The sequence below is a fragment of the Ascidia mentula genome, chromosome 6 (assembly GCF_947561715.1).
Source record: "Ascidia mentula chromosome 6, kaAscMent1.1, whole genome shotgun sequence".
NCBI lineage: Eukaryota > Metazoa > Chordata > Ascidiacea > Phlebobranchia > Ascidiidae > Ascidia > Ascidia mentula.
Window position 1 is genome coordinate 18,967,966 of NC_138571.1, and position 22,568 is coordinate 18,990,533.

Below are 22,568 nucleotides of genomic sequence, written 5' to 3' on the forward strand. Positions count from 1 at the left end.
GTCAGTAAAAACAGCCTTCACCACAATGCTGTATTCAGTAGCACCTTGCAAACCACTTATCGTAAAAACTTCTGTGGTTTTAACTACATCTGCACCTCCATCAACCGATACAAGGTAATTAATAAAATCGTAGGCATCACCATCCTTGCTAGGGTATGTTATTGTGACTTCAACACTATCTATGGATGCATCGACTTCAAAAGATGGATTATCCGGCACTGCAGATATAGAAGGAAGCATTGCACATTCATTTTGTTGGATTAACTTTAAAGTAATGGTTTCAAGCATTTTTGGTAATGCGAACCTATAAAAGATGATTATTCTGAAATACCCCCTTTGAAAATCTACAGATATCAGCGTTGGTTAGTAGTTCTTTTCGAATGATATCTTTGTATTAGAAAGTCTTAGGCAAACATTATTTCAATAACTCTGGAATATATCTTGGAACCACAGTAAGGGTTCACCAACTACAGGTAAAAAAGGTTAAGGATTGTTGCTCTTAAAATGCTAAAAGATTTAGATGCAACACATAATAAAATGTCTACCCATTTGTAACTTTTTTGCGGCAAAATTTTTAGCAACATGCTAAATATAAAATTACAAGACAGACCATAAAAATGTCTTTTAGAAGACTTGGTGAAATGAAAAACATAACCTTACATGTAAGTATTCTAATTGAAGCTCCAAGCCCTTCTCCACCACCTTGATCAACAGCCACTACTTCATGAAAAGAAATAGTATTGAAGGTCTGTTGGACCGTTGTTGATGTTCCAACCACCATCTCTCCATTTACACGATAAAATGAAATTAGATTGCATGATGAGGGCTGTGACCATGTAAGAGTCACTGTCTCTCCCATTGTACTGCCCATCAGATTTCCTGGCTCTGGAGGTGCTGTGTTAGGAAAACAGAAAAATGCTGGGGCTTTTTGCAAAGAAACTACAATATTTTTGCATTAAAAGCTAGCAGACACAACGTTAGGCTTAATGTACTTATTCTCGCATAATTTTGGGTGCGAGAATGTAAGTAAAAAAGATTTACCCTAAAATTTTTGCACTACTTTTAGGTCAGCACAACATATAAGCAAGATGTTTCAAAAATTTTGGGCAAAAGTTTTAGCCACGAAATAAGTCACTTATTATGATGTGGATGTACCAGTTAGTTTTAATAACTTAAATAAATTTTTACTTACCTGTGCATATATTGGTTGTTGCGGATGTGGTAAATTCACCACCAAACTTGGCAAGTAGAGTGACAGGATAGTTGGTGCCGGGGTCAAGATTTGCTATACTTGCTGTTTCATCGGGTGTAGTATCACTGTTCATAAGCCATTGATACTCATACTCAGTAACACTGTAAGCATTTCCACTTGGAGCATCCCAAACCAATTCCGCAGAATTGGGAAGCGCAACATTTACATGAAGGTTTCCCGGTGGATCGGGATCTAATAAAAAAAAACAACTTAGAGGTAAAAAAATTGTACAAATGACTGCACAAATAAAACAACTAAATAAAGATTAGTGCCAAAAAGTAAATAAATTCACTCTGGGGAATTGTAACATTATTCTTACATTATTAGTTCAAATGTTAAAGTAAAAAATATTTCATAACTTTAACAGTTTTCTACATGAAACCATGCTACACACAATTCTCATACATGAACAAAAAATTGCAGTAAAATTGCTGAAATTAAATAGATACAAATTGACTTCATAAAAATGTTGTCAACAATGATTTTAAATAGAAAAAAAGAATGTATTGGAAACAAACTTACCTGTTTTATATGCACTTGTTACTGCATTTGTAAAACCAGCATCATTTGTTATCCGAATAAAGATATTTTGATACTCAGTATTAGAGTCCAAATTATTGGCCACTATATGGATAGGGCTAAATGGAATGTTCGATGTGTGAAGTTCATTGTTAAAAAACAAATCAAGTGTGACATCTGCATCACCAGGACCAGTAAAGGCATTCCAGGTAAGTGTTAATGATGAAACATCAGCATCAACAAGGACTACTCCATTAGAATAGAATGGTGCTGGTTGAAAAAAATAAAATAAATGTATAAACTGTTTGAATTACAATGCAAATTTATTGCTTACCAGTAAGAGCCACTTTAGAAACTGTTTTCGTTTCCCCACTACTAAACATTGCCTCTAGTGTAATGTTATAGTAGGAGTTTGGTGTTAGAGCTGATATTAGAAGAGACTCGTCAGGAAGTGAAAAAGTCTGTCCAGATTCAGAACCTGTTTGTTTCTCCAGTTCGACTCCCCATGTGACCGAATAGAAATTACCATGGGAAGGTAAACGGAAACTTAGTGAAAGTTCCGAAATCCCAGGAGTTATTGTAAAATCTGGCTGTGGAGCCTCTAAAACAACAGGAACATCATGAGCGAATGGGGAAAATACTTGAAACACATAAACAATGTGAATAAAAGTGGAACATTTTGCTTGAAGGTAGTTTACATTTTGGCAAAAAAAATTTACCCAAAAAGATTTTTGAAACGCTAAATGTGGTTCTACTTTATTGGGTTGGACGTGTTTTAAATTTTACAAATCTTTTTCACAGAATTCATGAAAGTAAAACAAACTTATGTTTATAGTTAGCCTGCCTAAAAATTTTTTCTAAAAATAACCATCACATGAAAAATGTTTGCAATAAACTTACTTGTTACTGCAGAGCCAGTTGATGGTAGACTTTGGCCAAACATATTTTCTGCAAATACTTCTAACACATACATTGTGTTTGGTACAAGTTGCATGATGTTTAACTCAGTGTTACTGGTAGTATGAATTTCTCCCGAGTCATTAACCAAATATCTGATAATGGGTAAAATTCCGCCAACATTATAAGTTACATGTAGTGATGTAGCTTGAGTAGAAATACTTAAGAGGGTTGGAGGACTAGGCACTAAAAATATAAAATCAAAATCTTTAAATTTACGCAAAAGCAAGCCTAATCCAGTGCATTTAAAACACAAATTAAAATCACACCTGCAAGCCACATGAAATGCTTTGAACAAGTACTTAATCAATCAGTTACCTGTGCCAGTATGGATTCTTGGACTTTCAGTAGTTGCACCATCATCATAGAGTATCACAACATAAACAACATATGGAGTATTGCCTGTAAGCCCAACTGCACTTTCTGAGAGTTGATCTGTTAGCACTGACCCATTGCCAGCTGAAGAATTCCAGTTGAGCGAGTATTGCATTATAGCCCTTGCATCACCACTTTCTGGTTCATCCCACTGAATAGTAAGTGTATCAGCACCATGGTCAATGACCTGCACATTCCGAGCTGGGCCGGGGTCTACACACAGTAAACTCTTCAATTTAAGCAATATGTTTCTTTGAACAAAAAATAAAGCTTATGTTACGCAGCAACAGATTACAATTAGTGGGCAAATTCATTAACACAGAGAATCCCATTTATACCTGTGGTAACTAGTAATGGTGGAGACATGTCGCTGTTGCAATCTTCGTGTGATGCTTGGATGAATACATTGTACTCCGTATTTGGAACAAGGTTATTTAAGAAGAATGATGTCAGGCTTAAGTCAACCATATGTTGCTGCACCAGAGTTCCGTTGACGTGTTCCACAGTAAGAATGTACATAACAATCTCAATATCACCACCTTCCTGGTAAGGTTCCCAAGTTACTCTTGCCATTGTCATTCCAACAAGCAGGAGAGTTGGAGAATTCATAAATGGCCGTGGTTCTGAAAACGCAAAACAAATAAAAATTTACTTAAAAAGATTTGCTGGAGAGTATCTGCTGGTCAAAATAAAAAAAGTTTTGTCAAGTTACACAAAAAACTTCCCAAGGATGATGTTATAAAATTGGGCTAAAGACATTACTCTTTCACAATTATTTCTATGGGAACCAATTGTTTTGTTGAAGCCAGCTTACATGTGATCCAAAAAAGTATTTCGTGAAAAATTGAAAAAATATCCTCATAAAACAAATCCAACAACAATGTAATCACTTACTTGGTTGCAAAATAGTGTGAGGGCTTTCTGCCACTAATCCATCATCGAAATATGCTTTGGTAAATGCGATGACACGTCGGTTTGGAAGAAGGTTTTCAATCACATAGTCTGGTACCAAGTTGTCTGTGAAGACATTCTCCAAGGTATAGCACCAACATATTTCACTCCTGACAAGCGTTCTTCCTTCGCCGTCATTTGGCACATCATCAAAATCAACTTGTATTGATGTAACTGACAGACAGTCAGTTTGTCTCAGGTTTGGGTGGCCACTAGGCCCTGAAGGTAGTTAACATAAAGTTAAACAAAAAAAACGGAGCACTGGTTTTACAAACGCCATACCTGCTGTGAATAAGAAACCATGTGAAAAACGACCGAATCCAGCATCTGTAACTGCCCGTACACTTACTGTATGAAGCATGTTTGGCTCCAGCCTGTCTATCATTCCAGACAAACCTTGTGCTGGTGCATGCCTCATAGTTAGAGCAACACCATTTCTGGTGATAGCATACCATTTTAATTGGTACATTGAAACAATATTGTCACCCACAGCATAAGCATCCCAATGCACAGTAGCTGAAGATGCATCAATCGATTCAGGTGCAACCCAAGGTTCTGTCATTTGTCCTGGAGCTAAGAACAAAGTAATAAAATCTGTATTGTTACTTCAATTGTCAGATAAAAAGATGTATATTAATTGAATATAGTATTACATTGTTAATATTATTTCAAGAGTTCAATGTTTGATGAAGAGATGATTGAAACAAAATTATCGTCACTGAGGTGTAGTTTGGAAATAATGACAAAATATATCAGGAAACATTGTCATCAACTAAAATGGCAACTGACCAGTGATTATCTGCTCTTGAAAGTTTGCAATTTCTGTTGTCTTTTCCCCAATGATTGATAAATTATACAAAGTATTTGGTGAGAGGTTTGCAAAGCATGCCTGGTTGCCATGTGGGTAGTGGTAGGACAGTGTGTCACCGCCAAGGAGAAGAATGGTTTCATCAACAAGAGTGTGATCGGTCCAAGTAAGCATAATATTTCTGTCCGTGGAATCAATTCTGTCCAAGCAATATTTGTAGCAAGTAGCTACAAAAACACACAGCACTGAGTTTAACCTGCCCCTTTGGGCCAACAATTGTTAACTGTTTACAACATAATGTGTTTTAGCAGTAGATATTAAGCAAAGTAATAAGCATTGGGTGATGATTCTATATGCACATAATGCCTTGCAAAGTATTGACCCTTGCTTTAAAGTTTAACATCTGCTGAGGAATAGTAAAACTTTACAACATAGCCTTCAATTTTACAAAGTATTTCACATATAAGCAATGTGGAGCCAATAATATGAATTTGTGTATAAGCTGCAGACAGATGGCCACTGTTTCGACCTAAAAGGTCTCATCAGTGCAGCTGGTGTGATTATCAGACGACTTTGCTGACCAAACGGCCAAGCAAAGACTTCCACTTTGTGGTGACTATACAGTCACCGTCATCCGTTGGGCACCAAACTAGGTGCAACCTTACGGAGCAAACAAGGTGGAAACACTACGGCCAAGCAAGCTCAACCAATAGTGCCGTCAGGCCCCGTGTCACAATAATCATATGATAAGCAATGTGGAGCCAATAATATGAATTTGTGTATAAGCGCCATCTGTCTGCAGCTGTATGATTATTGTGACACGGGGCCTGACGGTACTATTGGTTGAGCTTGCTTGGCCGTAGTGTTTCCACCTTGTTTGCTCCGTAAGGTTGCACCTAGTTTGGTGCCCAACGGATGACGGTGACTGTATAGTCACCACAAAGTGGAAGTCTTTGCTTGGCCGTTTGGTCAGCAAAGTCGTCTGATAGTCACACCAGCTGCACTAATGAGACCTTTTAGGTCAAAACAGTGGCCATCTGTCTGCAGCTTATACACAAATATTTCACATATGTTGCAACATAAAGTTACGCACCAGTGAATGTAACATTGAACGCAGGATACCCTGGTATATCATCCTGATAAAATAACACAATGGACTGGCCTGTGGATGCCAATACAGATTGAACAGATACTTCATCAGTTCCCGTCAAAAACAAGGTTGGGTTTATCCCATTTGAAACCTCCAAAAAGTATAATGGTGTTAGTTTTCGTCTGGTTGAGTATTCAGTTTTATTTACATTACTGCAAGGTTAGCATCAATAAATAGTTGGAATATATACAGCAGTGTTTAAACATGCAACAAAGACGCTATTGAATATTACACATAAAAGGCTTACTGTTAACATCTAATCAATGTATAAAAAGAAACCCATTTAAAATTGTTCATAACATGTTGTGTATTTAATACATCTATTGGCATTGTCTTTGGCACAATATGCCGAGATTGCTCTTGCGTAAACTTGCAGGTAGAAATAATAAGAATTAAGAGGTGAAAAAAACTGAATAAAAACTAAACTTTCTGCATATTTTTTACCTGCAGAAAACCAATCCCAGGAGTGGAAAGTGACGGAATCTGCATTCGTGCCCCACCATACAAGTATGGTGAGGTGACTGGCCAGGTACAAAACAGTTGAGGAGAAACATCTCCAGTATCTCCAATAGATGGGGTTGTGATCGTTCTGACCTCATCCTGCTCCAGTGGCACATTTTCAAAGCAGGCTGTATTTATATCATCTGCAAAAAGAAAACTAATTTATGTTGATGGACAACCTGACTTTTTGACATCAAACTTTCCAGTTTTGGGGTGCTTGGTGCAGACTTGTCAAGGGATGGTAAATTATTTTACCTTGTATAATGAATATTTCATTTGGTTCTATTTTTATAATAGTATTTTAATAAGATAAACAAGATTTTGCCAAACAATGGGCATTTTTGGCAGCTGTGGAAAGAAACCACATAAAGCTGATAGTTTCAATGGTTTACTACTTACACTCAGCAACGTAGATTTTTGCAGAGGAAAAACTGGTAGGAGTTCGGCAGTTAAAGAAACCCTTTCTTCCAAACGATCCAGTAAAGGAATTAAAGAAGACAGTTCCACCAAAAGAATTTGACAACACACCGTCTACATAAAACTGGACAAACAAAGATAAAATATATCGTGTTAATTGAATACATATTTTAACAGAAAAAAACTAGTTTACGTCGCACTCCAAAGATGGTACTGGAGGGAGAAGACCCAAAACAAAGTACACATCCTGGCTGTGAGTGAAGTAAAATTGTCTTGTCGGGCAATTGGCGTCATAAGAAAAGACAACTCTGGTAAAGTGGCTGTCAGTCCGACAGTCTGGATCTAGAAGAAACAGCATACATAAGTTATTTCATGATAGGATGTTTGTAGCAGTTTTTAGCAATAAATGATGCTATTCATGCTTCAAAACAGGGCTGTGGCAATACACATTACTACCAAGTTGAATTATGTCTCCCATTATTAATAAGATTTTCAGACAGAATACCAGCTCTTGGTATTCTGTCGACACTGTATTGAGCCAATGATATGGTTTAAGGAAGTGCTTCCATTTTGGAAAACCAGCCAGTACTTAAATTTTATTTTTTAACTTAAGAGAGAAACTAAACGAATAAGAATACTTAAAAGAATTCATTTACTTTAAAAAAGGGTTTATCAACCACTGGTCAGCGCTAATTTTTGTACCAACCACCACCCAAAATATATATTTTTTTGTCATAGAATGGATTTCTTTCAAAGAAAATTTTTCTCTCTTTTTACATGTTTTTTTATTAACATTATTATTACATTTTAGTTTAGATTCTCTTAGGTTTTGATATTTTACTGGTCCAGCTGGTGCAAAAAGGTTGGGTGCCACTGGCTTAGAATATGAAACAGTAAAAACCTGTTGAAACTGTGAAATTGAGAGCATTTGAGGAAGAAGGTGATCCTGATGTTAGAAATTGCATGTGCACCTCCATTCCAAGCAGTCTATTTGAAGATATTGCCCCCGGCCCGTCAACTGGCAATTGAGACAGCAAATCTGTAAATGCCTGTTAACACATTAACACGGTTAAACATATCATAGGATTGTTAACACCTCTTCTCATGAGGGTGTTTGAGGCTTTTCGTTATATTGTGGCCACTCCACAAGTTTAACTTTTTGTTGTTAATTTAAACTCAGGTTCTTAATCACAATCCAATGTTAACTTTTGTTTTCGTGCAGGATTTTATGCTTGTTTGCTTGAAAATATTAATGTAAAAACATCTCAGCAAAGTTACCAACAACAAGCCTAAAAATTCTAATGCCATTTCAAACACGATTTGAAATCTTACCAATACTGTGTCACCAGGAATATTGCTTTCCAAAAAGTCCACAAAGGCCCCAATATCTTCATCCACATTAGATACCATCCAATGATATAACTTATTTGGGGGGTAATTAGCCACAGCTGCAGATGGGCCATCAAGAATTGAACCGAGGTCAACAAATTCAACATCATCAACTAAAAAAAAACAACTATAATGGGGGGGAATATAAATAGGTCATTTAGCTGCAGACAGGGACTACATACACCTATTAGGTTTTATCAGTCCAGCTTGTAACTAGTGTAAAAGAAACCATTCCACCTAGTGGTGACTTTCGATGTTGTCAGTTACAACTGCACTAATACGACCTAATAGGTCAAAATATCAAAATCACTGCATGACTTTTATGCTTGAGCATTGCGCTATAATAGAATTTAAAAAAAGTTATGGTCGCCTTTTAAGGTTGGGAACAGTTAACATATGCTATGAGATGTTTTGGTTAAGAACCACAACCATAAAATATTTTTAAATCAGTATTTGTTGAGCTGGTGTGCTGTAAGCAAATCTGCCATATCTACACAATGTAGTACCTGTTTCAAATTTGTACGTAACCCCAGGACTCCCATCCAAGAAACAATTCATTAACAGGTTGGCATCAAATGTGCTAGGAGGTTGGTAAATAATGCCATTATTGCGGCCATCACCAACCATATCTGCTATATGTATGGGAGGACCAGCCTCCACATAATTAACCTGATACAAAATAAAAAACAGTGATTTTGAAGTCTCTTTTGAAGGTCATGTGTTAATGTGATAAAGAAAATCTATTTTTAATTTACTGCTACAAAAAATGAACGGAAATTTTGGTCAAAATTCTTTTCTTTTTTGTTTAGCATTGTTGTCTATAACTTTTGTACATAATGCATCACTTTAAAGCTTATTCAAAGTAACACTCATTTCTTCCAAATTTTAGGGGCATAATTCTTTACCTGGCACCTTCCATTTGGCCCAAGTGTTCCACTCTTGGTAACCACTGTCATCTTGGTGGAAGTAGCAGAAGTTACCGTTAATGTAAAGTAAGGACATTCAGGTGGTAATGAGACCTCCAATTGACGTCCAACTGTTATTTCAGTGTCCATTTCACAATCTAAAAAAACAATTTTATTCAAGGGATTATTCTGTGCTGCATTTATGTGACAAAAACTGTTTTATTTTTGGTATTTGCAATAAAAAAAATTTAACAGAGAGGATGGTTCATTTTTTTTCAGTTTGTTAATGTTGTATTTTTGCAAAAATATTTTAAAGCACTTTCCGGAAAACCTTATCTGTAGGGATTTCAGATGTTGTTGTGTTAGTCATCCATTTTTGTGAAAAGCCAGCGAAAACTCAGCACTACTAAGTTTGAAAGTGGATCCAGGAGGGGCGAATTCCCCCAAAAACACATCATAAAACTGAGAACAAAACCCCAGTGACCACAGCTATCTCCGCTTCTTATGCCAAAATATGTCATTATTGCGTCACAATGAATTGAGGTTAGACATGTGTAAACCCCAGACACATTTTTACTAAGATTTGAAAAATCAAATTTCTCGGGCGTGAGGTAAAAAGTTCGCCCGCTCTTGATTTCCATGGTAACCTTTCAAAATCGCCAAAAAACACTTACCTGCGTTGACCCACGCAAATAACAGGGGGAATAATAATAGGGACATTCCCTTTGTGACAACCATTGCGCCGATCGGCGGTTTCTTCTCGAGTAAGGGAAATTACCACGATTGAATATCGCACAAAATACCTGAAAGACAAAGAATTCGTTTGTAGGAAATTCAAATTATCTACAATCGAATCAAACAAATTATTCTGAAACATTTATGTTGGAACATATAGACTTCCGCAGCCCGGCGAGTCCATATATTTATCCAGTAAAACAACATTCAAGTATTTTGTGTGGAAATGCAACGTTGTTCGTTACTGCGGTGAATTTAAACCAAACTTTTTTTGCAATGTCGTTTTCTACGCAGCTTTTTCTTACACAAAAACCGAAATTTTGCATCGATCGTACAGAGGAAAGATCGTACAGAGCAAACTTATAACCTTAAGTTATTATTAATCGCCTGAACAAGCAAACGCAGTTGGGATCATATTATTAAGCAGCCTTGCCGTATTTCAAACTTACAGCACCCTGTCTTGTCTCTAATGCACGGAATAACCGACTCAGGAAGGACCGTATATTGCTGCGTCCTTCTTTGAGAAACGGGACTAATCATAATCAAAGCATGCGGTTTCCTGAAATAAATGGTACGATTGCTCTGTGCGCCGAGAACGGAAGCAGGGGCGCGGGACACAATAAGATATGAAATCATCACGAAACACGGCGAGGTGCTCGCGCGTTGTCCCTCGGGTTTCCGGTCTTCGACAATGCAGCAGCAGTCTTTGTACAGGTATCGGCAGCCTTTTGCATACAAGAAGAAGTACCTCCTTTTAGCAATAAACAAAAACTCACTAGAAGCCGCAAAAAGCTATTTTAAGCCAACAAGGGTATTTACAAAATACAAGGCTATTCGGTCCCTTCAAATGCACTAAATAAAAATCAAGGAGCATTGCCGAAAAGAATATTGACATTATTTCTTCTGAATGAGTTTGTCGTGTGTATGCAGTTAGTGCATTCAGATGGTGAAAGAATGGTTCCGAAGCCATGGGTTATCGTCCTTCGTCATTGTTATTCAAACATAAAACCACACGAGTGGATAATTCCAGCTAAAAACGGTTCGATTGTCATGGAACAAATCTTTATCAGGGGTACTTCGACAAGAGTCACAAATGTTCTATCCAATAGGTCGAAACAGTGGCTTTGTTTGGCCCTTCTTAAAAGAAGCACAGGTTTTAGTTTTACGCTGGAGAATTTACGTGCCACGTGACTCGGGTCGAGCATATTGAATTGAAGCTTCCATGCAAATAATATTCCACATTGTTCTTCGAGCCAGTGTGTTGATGCAGAAGCTGAACAATTGCGCCGAAACATTTTGCATGCCTTTTGAAATGGTACCACCGGTGCGTTACAAATTCCGGTCCAGATTAAAGAAAGTTAATTAAATTAAAACGTAACCAAGTTTAAACGCAATGAAAAATTTAACTTAAAAAAAAGGGTGCATGAGCAAAAAAAGGAAATTTTCCACCAAGGGGATTGTTCGAAATGCACGAAAACGCCACGACATTAAAGTAACCACGTGTAGTTTTTTTACATGGAGATTCGACAAACTGCCAACCTACCATTACGCGCGTACCGAGCTCGTACAAATTTCCTCTTCATTGTTCGTTAACAAACGATTGTTTCCGACGAAGAGGCGTAACAATGGTTACCGATGCCATGCAGTCTAAGTCGTCTTTTTCGGCGCTGTACCAAATCTCCGACACAGGTTCGCGTCCAATATACAATGTAATTTGTGTTGGTAAGTTGCCGATTTCTACTTCTGTTTTGGGGGAAGGTCAGGCATGATTTAGGATGGGGGAGTTACCTTCCCCATAAACATGTTATCAAATAAACAAAGTTTTAGAATATACTTTTGTTGGTCACATTAGTCTTTTGTCCAGTGCATGGCTACCTGGCACTAACAATCGCTATTTAGGCGTCACAATAAGGTTTATTTTCGTACACCCCTACACCCACCGCCACGCAATGTGAGAGATTCGACTCCAGGGCATAAAATCAACAGAGCTGATCAAACCATCCTACACATTTCACAGCTAGGGGCAAGGACGGTAACGCCTCATGCAGTAGAATTGACAAGGTTAAGGATGCGCTGTTTCAGTTAACTATGATTGCATACATTTTACAAAAGCATAGTCAAAACATAGGAACACCTGAAAAGCATTATGTGTGTTATTAACTTCGTTGTGGGTTTAATCCAAGCTGCGCACTGACACGAGGGGAAGAGACGTATGTGACAGTTACAACAAACCATGACCTAAGATCGAAGCCTGACGATACCCTCCTTATTACGTGGGAGAACGTCTACTAATATCTTAATATTGTGCTTACTTTGTACCACACTTCGGTTAAAAAGGGCCAAAAATTGATTGAGAAGAGGTCGGCGGGCATGGAAATAATTGTGGGCTTGGGGCAAAAAAGATTTGAGAACCAAACATATGTGATAAATATGGGTGGATGGGGGGGGCGAAATAATGTGGGAGTGCAAATACACCCCCGACGCCCATGGTTGTAAACCGGTTGACGGGATTGAGGGACAAAGTCAAAGTGTGTCCAACATTCGGTTGACAGGATGGGTGTCAAACGTTGTTTACCTTGTCTCAGTAAATATTACATACAAAGCATAAACCCAACTTTTAGAGATGACACAAATATAATTACGAATATCTTCGTTTGTCCGAAGAAAAAAAACGAAACTTACACCATTGTTTCAGAGTGTCTTGGATTCTATTTGAGTACCGATTGCTGCATGGTTCCACCATTCCACAGTGTTTAACAGTCGCAATGCATGTTCTTTTCGCATTAAATGGATTTCTTTTGATGTGAATGCATAATTCTGCCTTCTAAATATTCTTTTTTTTATCAAGTTTCACCCGTTTTTTACATTATAGTTTAAGATTTTTGAAATCGCTAGGCCGTTATAGTTGTTTTGAAATTTTACCGGATAGCAAATGCAATAAACAAACTGGTTTTCTGCTCTATCTATTTGCACAGATTCCTAACAAGATGACAAACTTTGACTGGGAATGTTACCTTAAACGTTTTTTCATGTTAAGTCTGTGCACCGACAATTCCTTTCGTGTAATCGCATCTCAAAACGCATCGAAGACCGATTTGTTGAGTCTGTACAGGAGAAATGGATGTTGGCGGTGTGCTTATACAATTTACGGCCAGTCTCTTCCATTGTTGCATCATCGTAAGCGTTGTGACGTATGAATAAAAATGATCTTTATTTTGACAGTAAATGAACACAAAATAATGCTACAAGCGCTTTTTAGTGCAAAGGCTGAAAAAAGGGTAAAAAAAGATTTCAAAACAGGTGAAAAATACTGGGTTATTATTTCATACGGGTCACCGATTTACAAATAAAACAAAACATCTTAAAAACCTAAAAAATAAAATGTCAGCACCAAAAAGTTCAACCACAAAATTGGAAAGGAATTACTCAAAAGTTTCGAGCGAAATGCCGAAGAATTTGCCCGGAAGTGAAGTAAAATAGAAACGGAAATGAAATAGGGTCAGAGTTTATCCAGAACAACTGAAGAAGTCCTTGAGTGGGGCAAAGAGGTGTTTAATAACTGGCACGCTCCAAGCCTTGCCAAGAACTCGAAGTCTGGCTGCACGGGACATGTTGCAAACATCAGTATAATGGTCGGGAAAACCGAACACCCTGCACACACAGGCCTTGTGTTTTTTCTACGATTTTTGTTTCGTTGGAAAGTTCAACATACGAACTACTACGTATAAAAAAATCAAGTCGCTAACTCGTAAGGTGGTTAAGTTATCCGTGTACAAAGTTTTGTTAAAAACCTAAACAAATTCTTTCTACCAACCTTTCGATCTCGGTAATCCATAGCATCCTGGCTAGCCACACACGGTTTATTAACCGAGTTAAGATTGGTTGTAATAGTCCGGAGTTTATCAATAGTTGCTGCTCGACCTGGCTCGAGGCAATCCTGCAGATGAAGTCTGTGTAGTTCAGTGGAAACCATTGTTCTGCAAAATCACAAACAAACTCGTTACCCATAACAACCAAACTTAGCCAACGCTGGCCCTCAAAAAGCTTTTTGTCACTTATGAATAAAAGAGGACAATTGTGTTTAAATTTTTTTTTCGTTTCTTTCCAAAACCTTTCATTTTAGGCAACTTTGGACATTACCACAGGAAGATAATTAGTTCAGGCCAGTCCAAACTCTACACCTAGACTGCATTTGTTTGACCACTTATATTATGACATCATAACTCTCACATAGTGGGTTTAGATGTGTTCCAATTTTGTTTTTATAAGTTTAAGATCTTTAAAATAAGGTGGTGGAGCACTGGTTTAAAACACAGGTCAAAAAATCTCAAATCCAAGCACAATGCGATACATGAATGGAAAACTATATTCTTGCCTTTTCATTCCAGGCAAATTTCCCCAGAAGCATCTTGGTCTGTGAGCTGCCGACACATGCTTGGCATCAAGAACTACTGGATTCCGCTGCAAAACAACAAAAACGAGTTTTTAATTAAAGTCAGTAAATTTGCCAAAAATATGCGGTTTATCAGATATAATTACAGATTTGTGAAAAAAAACTTTACCCTTTTTTCAGGATATTTAACTGAAATTTTATAAGACAGAATGTGTATTATTTTTATATCTTTCAAGTAAACTTTAATAAAATTTGACTCACTATAACTTTTAAAGAACAGAATGTACAACTAAAAGTAATCAAATTGCATCAGAGGGCCTTAAAGCCAATTATTGGTAATTTAAGATAACATAGCCCTGTACATTTTCCAGTATCATTAACAGTGAAACTGCCTTGCTTGCATTAAGCTTTGTACATGTATAAGGTAGCATTTCTTATGCCTTAAAATGTCTCACCTGGAGGAAATGTGCAATGGTCAGTCTTGAAACATGATCCATGCAAACAACATTTTCAAACATCCAGAAAAGAGGCCGGCCACAATTTGCCGAGACCAATTGACACGATCGTAAAATCCGGACAAACTCAAAGAACAGTTTCCCAGAGCCTTTATCTGTAAAAACCAAAACTTTTGTTGTTTAAATTCTATTATTCAAGTCAGGACTTTCTACCAGAGAAGTTTTTTGCCACACTTGGAACATTATGGCAGCAATGTGTTCGGATGTAATAAATTTTTAGTGCCTTTAAACATGGTTCAAGTTTAAACTCAAATATTTAATTTTATTTAACCTGTACACCTAATATTAAACATATTATTAACAGAGTTTATAAACATTTATTTAACAAAAATAAACAAAATTCTGTTTTTAAAATTATTTATTTCTGAAAAAAGTTATAAAGATCCATCTAAAGTCGATGACAATTCAATTAAATTTAAAGCCTTGTAAATAATATGTTTTCATTCATTGATGTCAAAAATTGCATATTTGCGCTACTACCTGACCATATTCCTTTCCTTGCTGGATTAACTATCGACAAATCATTGCAGGGACTTCCCCCAATCACCAAATCAAAAGGCCCCCAATCGAAAAGCTGCAAAAATAATGACAATAGAAATCACAACAAACACAAATGGTTTTCATTGACAAAAAATTTATTTTACTATATATTGTGGATGCAAATATTTTAATATGCATTGCCTCACACAATTTTCTATGCAATAATAAACAAAAAAATTTTAAAAATTTTTCACTACCAAGTTGCTCATTATAAAAAAATTATTAAAATCTTGTATTTCATGCATGGACCCCCAAAAATCCCCTTTTTCACATATTAAGGGAATTTAAATAGCTTGCTAAGCAATGTTTACAATTAATTATCTCACCATTTTGTCTGTGATTTCTACCACATTTCCAACATGTTTTAGTTTATTTGGGAACCGAATATCAGAAACACAAATTGCTTCATGATCGATTTCTGATGCATAATAACAACCAACTTCAATCCCAATCTCATTCAATGCAAGCAAACCTGCAATAAAAACTTATAGGAGGATCTACCCAAGACATTTAGAAGAATATAGAAATTACATTGAACGTATTTTAACAATATTTATTTTGTAAATTAATTAAAAAAATTCACTATATTCTATTTCAAAAAGCACTGCTAAAAATTCTTTGAATTTGTTCATGCATTTTTTTTCACCTGTTGAAATTCCATCAAACAAAGACAGCACTCGGATTGGTTTTCGTTTTGATGGATGGACTAACACCGGTAGTGACAAAATCTTTAAAACAAGATATTTAATTAAAAAACTACAAGACAACATATTAAGCTCCATTACTAAATTACATCCAAATTATACAACTAACTGGAATTTACCCAAATATAAATCAAACTAAAAGATATTTGTAAACTATCCACCCCTGTTATTGAGATACTGGGCTTACATCAAAACAGAATGCAGACTTTTCATCATTCATGAAAGTTTGTAAATTTTCATGACAGTTTTCCCGTCTCTGCAACACACCATGAGTTTCTTTCTCCACGCAAAGGAGACAAATCCATGGATTTCTCTGTTTTTCCTGTGATTAAATCGCCACTAACTTTTTGCAGCTGGATGCAAAACAAATATAAATACCTTGTTTGCTTCAGACTTACTCATGAACATTTCCAGGCATGAGATACAGAAACATCTGCATGAAATAATTTATATGAAAGGTTTCAACACATAATTTCCATAATATCAATAAGGTTTAAGTAACTAGAACCAAAATAGTGAAATTTAAATTTAGACAAAGAAAAAAAATATGGTCAACACATTTTAATTTAACAGACGAAATAATAAAACGTTACACTATAGAAAAAAACCCTGAATTTCTTCTATATCAATACATATTAATAAAAACTGAATTTTTTTGTTTGATGGAAAAAAGTTTTTTTTCTTCTAAACAAAATAAACTGTGCCTGCAGCAATTTGTGTTATCACAGAGAAGAATCTCCTTTCCACCGCTACAAATGCAACAATAACATGATGCACCACCCTCATCCAGCAAGTAGATGCTTTCTCTGTAATCGACCTAAAATATCAACCACATGAAAATCATTAGTTGTTTGCCAGTTTGGCATCTTGTCACTGGTTTAGTGGCAACTTTTAATCACAACACCATCAATCTTCTGATTGTTTTTCGAAAATACATTTTTTTTAATTGTAATAAATAACGCAACAAACCTCACAGACTCCACACAAGCCACCAATGAACAAGGGGTGATCACATGTGACCTCCAAACTCCCACATCCAAGACATATCTTCTCCAACTTCACAACATCCTCTCTCACCTTAAACAAATAGCACGAAATTTAAGTTAAAAACCCATTACTGGCATTCAGGCAACATTTATGTATTTAAAAATGCTGTGGAAAACATGGTAAGTATTGAACTCAACAAAAAAGTAGCATTGTTGCCGGACCTTTTCAAGGGCAGACTTAAGCTGGTCTGAAAAATCCAAGTCATTTGTTTGATTTTCTTTTTGATGCAAAATCATTTTCTGCTTTTTTACAGAATTTTTGAGACCATCAACACCACCATCTAGTAATGGAGCACGGAGCATCTCATCTGCAAAAAAAATGCTAAATTATTTCAGTACACAAAACTTATAAAGATAATCTAAACACAGGAACTTTCAATCTTTTTCATACAATGACCCACTAGCAATTCAATTTAAGAAATAGAAATCATGTTCGTTCCTGAAAATTGCAACATGTCATTGATTATTATTTCATTGAAAATGTACAGTGAGTAATAAATCATAAAGTTCAGTATGAAAGAAACCGAAACATACCTGGACTCATGAATTTAGGGAGTAATTTTGTGTAACCTTCAGGGTAGAACTGATCTTTTGCCCATTTCAAACTATCTTCAGGTGTGGTATCTGATTTTTCTGCATGGGTAAATTATGCTTGACATGATGGCATTTGAATTAAAAAATACACTTTCTGCTAGTTTTTAGGGTATATTTGATCAGTTGTTTAGAAAAAAACACTGCTGTACATACAATTCATTATTTGTACTTGGCATTACAGAACACAACACACTTCTATATGGTGGCATGAAAGACTTTTAATATAGAACTAGTTTTAAGGCTTTAATGCAAGTACCCATATCAAAGCAACAACCACTCAAACACTGAGCTTGCAAGCTAGTATGGATAATGCCTTTGTTGTAATTAATGTGTAAAGACCTTTTACAAACTAAAAAATTTCGCAAGAGAAGTAAGTATGATACATTTACAATACCTGCTCTTTTGCAAGCTTCCGCTATCCCTTCATCAACTGCTTGCCGGTAGCCATGACTTCTCCAATAATTTCCTTCTTTAAAGAACTTTAAGAAGTCATGAAAATATGCCATCTTGTCCACTTTCGTCTGAGGAAAAAAAATGTTTTTGAATTTAGTATATTTTCTACTCTTTGATTTTTAAATTTAACTTGAAACTACTTTAAATGTTAGAGAAAAAGCAAGTTTATATTCAGGTACAACCGTACACTAGAAATATCAGTCTGAGAAGCATATGTTTTATTGGTTTTCAAGCAGTTGTTTGGCTATGGTTTTCTTCATAGTGGTTTGTACCTAGCATGGGTATAAAATGGATTGGCATTTACTGCAAAGTACCACAAGGTGGTTAGCTAACCATATATACTTGGTCAGCAGCTGAATTAAACAGACCAGTCAAAACAGTATGCACAATTATCTGCAGCCGATGGAAAGTAATTTTATAATTTTTCATACTTCAGTAAATTTTCCATCTCCAAACCACTTTATCCATCGAGTTGGGTCATCAGGGGGATCGATTGGACCACTCAGCTCTGTTCGGTTTGCGATTCTGCCAGGCCACCAACCAAATCCTTTGCATTTCCCCCAGACCAACTGAAAGTCAATAAGTTCTGATAGATATATAAAGTGCGAAAATTTTTATTAAAAAAATATTCATCTGTGTAACACATCATACAGAATGTGGTAATATGAAATAATGCATACTGATTTTCAACAAACACAAATAATTTTTTTATACAGAATAAAGCCTTTAAACAAAAAATGTTTGAACTAAAAATAAAAAACAAATACCAGATCTTCTCTGGGAATAATTCTTCTTGTTGGTTGAACAACAGGTTTTATTTGATCATTGTTTTTAGTTGCTTTGTTCAACTTCCGTTTCTTGGATTCCTTTTGGGAACTGTAAACAAAAAATGTTTTTATTGTCATAAACAAAAATACACCAAAAACATTTACAGAAAATGCAACTAAACAAGAAATTGGCCAAGATGTTTTTTGAGGGAGACATTTAAAAAAATAATAATAAAAAAACAATAAAACAAGTTCCCTCACCCTTCTTTTTTAGGGGAGTTGAAAAATTCAGGTCTCTTTCTCTTCCTAGGGGACATCAATATGCCATTCATTTCGAAACGTTACAATTCTTAGCCTTATCCTGGTTTGCTAATAAAGAGATCGTTATGAGTGTTATACTATCGTTATACTTTTTAAACATATCGATTAGGGGTGTGGTGCTGTTGGACTGCTACAAGTAAGTTATTAGTACGACATGCAATATTTATTTCTTGCAATTTGTTTGTTTTATGCTGTAGCACTCCGGCAACTATTGAATTTACCACAACAGCTAATGTTAACATAAAACGAAAAACAGATGGTATAGGATAGGATTTTCCCAGTATAAATACTTCAAATACAAATACTGGTAGTCGAAGCAGTTAAAGTTTTCTTTTACTTTGAAACAACCTTTCTCCGTAAACGCGCTTGCAAAAGCACGTGCACTTTTCTGGAGTCGGCAAAGCATGACAAAACAATACCAAATATGGTGAAAATAATAAAACTTATGTCCACTTTTTTGAAAAACTTTGGGCTGACACATACTTTTTAGTTATTAATTTAAATTTAATATCCCAATTGCTGTACGTATTATTTTAATTATTTATTGTGATATGTTATGATGACAAAGAACAAATAAAACTGTGTTTTTTATTTCGATGTTATGAAAGTCCCTTTCGGTACATTTTGAAACTCCGAATAAGAACTTACATACGAATTTCAATTTAGTGTCAAAAAAGTCTTATAATGTAACACACAGATGTTCCATTAATCAGTTAAGAAAGCATCTCATGGCATTTCGGATTAGGTATTGTTCAATGACATGTCGATCGCTTTGGAAGGATTGTGTTGCACAAAGACCGTTGCGTCGTAATGCATTGCAAATATTTTTGAAACGCGGGCAAGGCACAAGCACCTCCAGCGATCCGTACAAAGTTTTAAAAATCGGAAGAGATGCAAATGAAACAACCATCAAAAACGCCTACATCAGACTTTCCAAACATTATCACCCGGATATTAATCCAGGCGACGAGAATGCAGCAGAAATGTTCCTCAGGGTTCAAAATAGTTACAGGGAAATAATGAGACACGTCAAGGACTTGGATCCTAACGATGAAGGTTTGTCCAAGTTTATATCATGTGTAAACATGTAGAAATGTGTAAAGCTTTAGTATGCCCAGGCTGGATTGGCCTTCTTGCCAATGTCAACTATTAAACTTATGCCTTGGCTGTGTTGCCGGAAAACCTTTACAAAAAGCATTTATTAATTAAATAAAACGGTGTGTCACAAATAACATGTAAGATTACAACCCAAAATATATTTGAATAAAACAAACAAATAATAAAAAGAGCTACTCTTGTTGATTTTCACTGGGAAACCATTCCACAGTCACTTGGGGACATGCGAACCCCTAGTTGGGTACCACTAGCAGCTGAATTTATTATACAATGCTGATAAGATTAAAATATTGTAATTTTTTTTACTGCAGGTACTAAGATAATCACGATGAAGTAGAAAATACAATTTACTCCTAGGTTTTTACAATTGCACTGTTCATTCGCAGATGAAAAACACCCTTCCACAACTTATTCGGCAACCATTGAACCGCTTGGAGTTGAAACAGCCCCTCCAATACCAGTTTATCGTCGCCCGTTTGTTTCATCCGTGTTGTCAATAATTGTTTTTATGATCCTTATAATCGTAATGGATTATTATGTCTCAATGAGGGTAGGAAAATTTTTTTTTTTTTGAAGTATATTTGTCAGTACAATTTGTAACTTAGCATTAAAATAGGTTAATCGGAATTGCTCTTCTGGCACTTAGTTTCTAAAGCCAGTCTCGCCGGATGGCAGACGAAACGTTGGTTTCCAACAAACACCTTAGAAACTAAGTGCCAGAAGAGCAATTCCGATTAATTAGTATGCCTGGCAACAAAAATAACAGTACATTAAAATAGGTTATTTTCCATATAAGTTATCATGCAAAAGCAACAGTTTTTCACTATTTCTATTGCATATGCATGCAGTTTTAGAAATTGAACATAAATACTGAATATATCAGCACATATTTAATTATCTTAGCCACTGTTCGAGCAAGCAAACAAATATAGGCTTCATATTGTATCATATAAGTTATCAACCTACTTATTGGTTCATGAACACAGGTATTAAAGGAAGAAAAACCTAAGGATGAGGTTGTGGAAGAAGTTATACAGGAATACATGGCAAGTATTCGCTATCAGGACCAAAAAGATAGAAAATGTGCGAAAATCATTGAGAACATTGGAGAATCTGCTGGCTCCTTAATTAGATGACAAAACACAAGAAAGAAAGTCCTTTTCAGTGATCTTTAAATTGGTGTTTTTTCATCCAACTCTTCGTTGAATGAGCATTGGGAATGCAACAAGCTTGACACATAGTTTGATATTGTTAGCATAAAAGCAAAACTTACATTGAAATGTCAGATTGTGTTTATCTATCGCCGGTTTGGACTCGATAAGAAAATATTTAGAAAATTATCCTAATTTTTGTGTTAAATTATTACTAGAACAAAGAATTGCTTGTGTTTAATTTTATTGCAAGATGACAAACACCAGAATACTGCAAACTAAATGAAAATAAATTGTAGGTTTCTCACAACAAAGTGTCTGGATACAAAAGCAATATGCTAAAGCACACCTGCACAATTAAAAGATTTTAACAAAAAGTTTACCTTTTTGCTTTAATTGGTGCAGGGCTAGATTGGATTAGAAAATCAGTATTGCAAAAGCACAAAACAATTTATATCATACTTAGAGACAGATTAACAAACTAAGATTGACGTGCAGAGATTAGAGCAAAAACAGTGGCAAAAAAGGCTAAGGCAGTTTACAAGATATCATTGGTCAAAGGTAAAGTTAACGTGTAAAAAAAACGCTCTCACTCTCAGAAGTTTCATTAAACTACAAAAATATGCTGTTCAATACCCTATACTGTATAGACAAGGTGCTGCAACGTGAATCACAAAAAGTAAAAGGAGCTCAGTACGCATTATGTTAGCTTAAAATCGTTCAAAATAGTTTATAATGGTATTTAGTGCTTTCACTACCATCAAATAAAATATGGAAATATTACATATGTCTGGTTTAAGAACACTAAGAGCATATTTGATTCCAGAATAATGCTCTTTTGTTTAAACTGTCAGCAAATAAAAGCAGTGAAAAATGAATAGACTTCAGTGCAATAGAAGCAAGCAAGCACACATTACATTATCCACTAACAAATTGATAAAATGCACCTAACACGTAACAAGAGATTTTGGCATGTCAAGGGTGTCACAGGACATTTACTAGGAATGTT

At 35.7% G+C, this 22,568-nt stretch overlaps 2 protein-coding genes across 2 annotated transcripts; one reads left to right on the forward strand and one right to left on the reverse strand.

Annotated features, from left to right (window-relative positions):
* Window positions 1–13,273: 13,273 nt before the first annotated feature.
* LOC145905964 (DNA (cytosine-5)-methyltransferase 3A-like) lies at window positions 13,274–19,342 on the reverse strand. The gene is given in 18 exon segments (XM_082993301.1): window positions 13,274–13,610; window positions 13,774–13,800; window positions 13,802–13,936; window positions 14,335–14,420; window positions 14,808–14,962; window positions 15,348–15,441; window positions 15,734–15,879; window positions 16,054–16,135; window positions 16,299–16,433; window positions 16,490–16,544; window positions 16,816–16,928; window positions 17,081–17,188; window positions 17,320–17,465; window positions 17,692–17,790; window positions 18,146–18,272; window positions 18,636–18,773; window positions 18,972–19,080; window positions 19,233–19,342. Coding segments are annotated over 18 exon segments (1,971 nt in total). The 5' UTR covers window positions 19,304–19,342; the 3' UTR covers window positions 13,274–13,465.
* Window positions 19,343–19,930: 588 nt separating this feature from the next.
* LOC145905513 (uncharacterized) lies at window positions 19,931–22,563 on the forward strand. The gene is made up of 3 exons (XM_082992735.1): window positions 19,931–20,348; window positions 20,795–20,958; window positions 21,395–22,563. The coding sequence occupies exons 1-3, from the start codon at window positions 20,021–20,023 to the stop codon at window positions 21,542–21,544; spliced, it is 642 nt and encodes a 213-aa protein (XP_082848861.1). The 5' UTR covers window positions 19,931–20,020; the 3' UTR covers window positions 21,545–22,563.
* The last annotated feature ends 5 nt before the right edge of the window (window positions 22,564–22,568 follow it).